The following is a 1,055-nucleotide window of genomic DNA, read 5'->3' as shown; positions in this document are numbered from 1 at the left end:
TGTTCTGGGATCACTAAGGCCCCTTCCAACGCCATCTATTCTGTGGTTCTCTGATCTTCAAGGACCTTTCCAACCCAACCTTTCTGTGTTTCCATCTTTCTGGGATCTTTAAGGCCCCTTCCAACCCATTCTCTCGTTCTTTGGTTCTGTGACTCTTCAGGGCTCTTCAGCTCAACCATGCCATGGAATAGCTGTAGCACATCTGACCTAAAACCAGGCGTTTTGGCCTCAAAATCCACCTCACGCTCTGCCCCCCGTGATGCATTCTGTAGATCGTTTTATCGAGGGTCGATAGCGCTCAGAATATAAAAAAATTGCCTTTTATTTCCCAAATATTTCACGAGTTTTCCTCTTGGGAGACGCTGCTGGCACTGGGCTGTTAATGACTGCCCATTCAGCTCTCAGAGCAAGTGTTCCCCAGGGAAAGGGCTCAGCTGGGCTTCGTTTTCTGATTGATTTTAAGGTAATTAAGGGAAGAAAGTGAAACTGTGGTGACACGGGCTGGAAAAACGCCGAATCCTGAAACCAGCTCCCTTACTTTGTGTTTTTTTTTTTTTCCTTGCAGGTTATGGCTCCTGGAGTACCGGAGCCACCAGCACGCAAGGTGCGTTGCTTTATACTCATATCTACATTAAAAAAATAATAATAATAAAACAAAACCGTGGGGAATGCTCGCTCAGAGCTGAATCCCTTTTGCTTCTCTCCCTCAGGTACCTACGCAGCGGGCGCGACGAGCTGGCAAGGTGGGTGCTGCCCGTTGCTCCCCGTCCCAAAAAAGACCCCCACGCCGCCGCCTGGGAGCAGGCAGAGGGGGGAAGACGAAGCCCTGACTCCTCTTGGTTCTGTTGTAGGCATGGCGGCAAAGGAGAACTACGAGGGCTCCTCGTGGCAGAGCTGGCAGTCCCACTACGAGAGCCCCAGGGCGGACATGGGGAAGGCTGCGCAAGGTCAGAGGTCCCTTCCAACCCAACCATTCTGTGGTCTTGAAGGACCCTTCCAACCCAACCATTCCGTGATCTTGAAGGACCCTTCCAACCCAACCATTCTGTGATCTT

At 51.1% G+C, this 1,055-nt stretch overlaps 1 protein-coding gene across 1 annotated transcript in view; it reads left to right on the top strand.

Moving 5' to 3' along the window:
- AKAP8 (A-kinase anchoring protein 8) overlaps window positions 1-1,055 on the top strand; it is a 20,140-nt gene that overhangs the window by 2,019 nt on the left and 17,066 nt on the right. The window contains exons 2-4 of the mRNA XM_021383380.1: window positions 566-604; window positions 711-743; window positions 852-947. Coding sequence (XP_021239055.1) covers window positions 566-604; window positions 711-743; window positions 852-947 — 168 coding nt within the window. The remainder of the gene's footprint in view (window positions 1-565; window positions 605-710; window positions 744-851; window positions 948-1,055) is intronic.

This window comes from Numida meleagris, unplaced genomic scaffold (genome assembly GCF_002078875.1).
Source record: "Numida meleagris isolate 19003 breed g44 Domestic line unplaced genomic scaffold, NumMel1.0 unplaced_Scaffold383, whole genome shotgun sequence".
Lineage (NCBI taxonomy): Eukaryota > Metazoa > Chordata > Aves > Galliformes > Numididae > Numida > Numida meleagris.
This window is presented reverse-complemented; position numbering and strand designations above follow the sequence as displayed.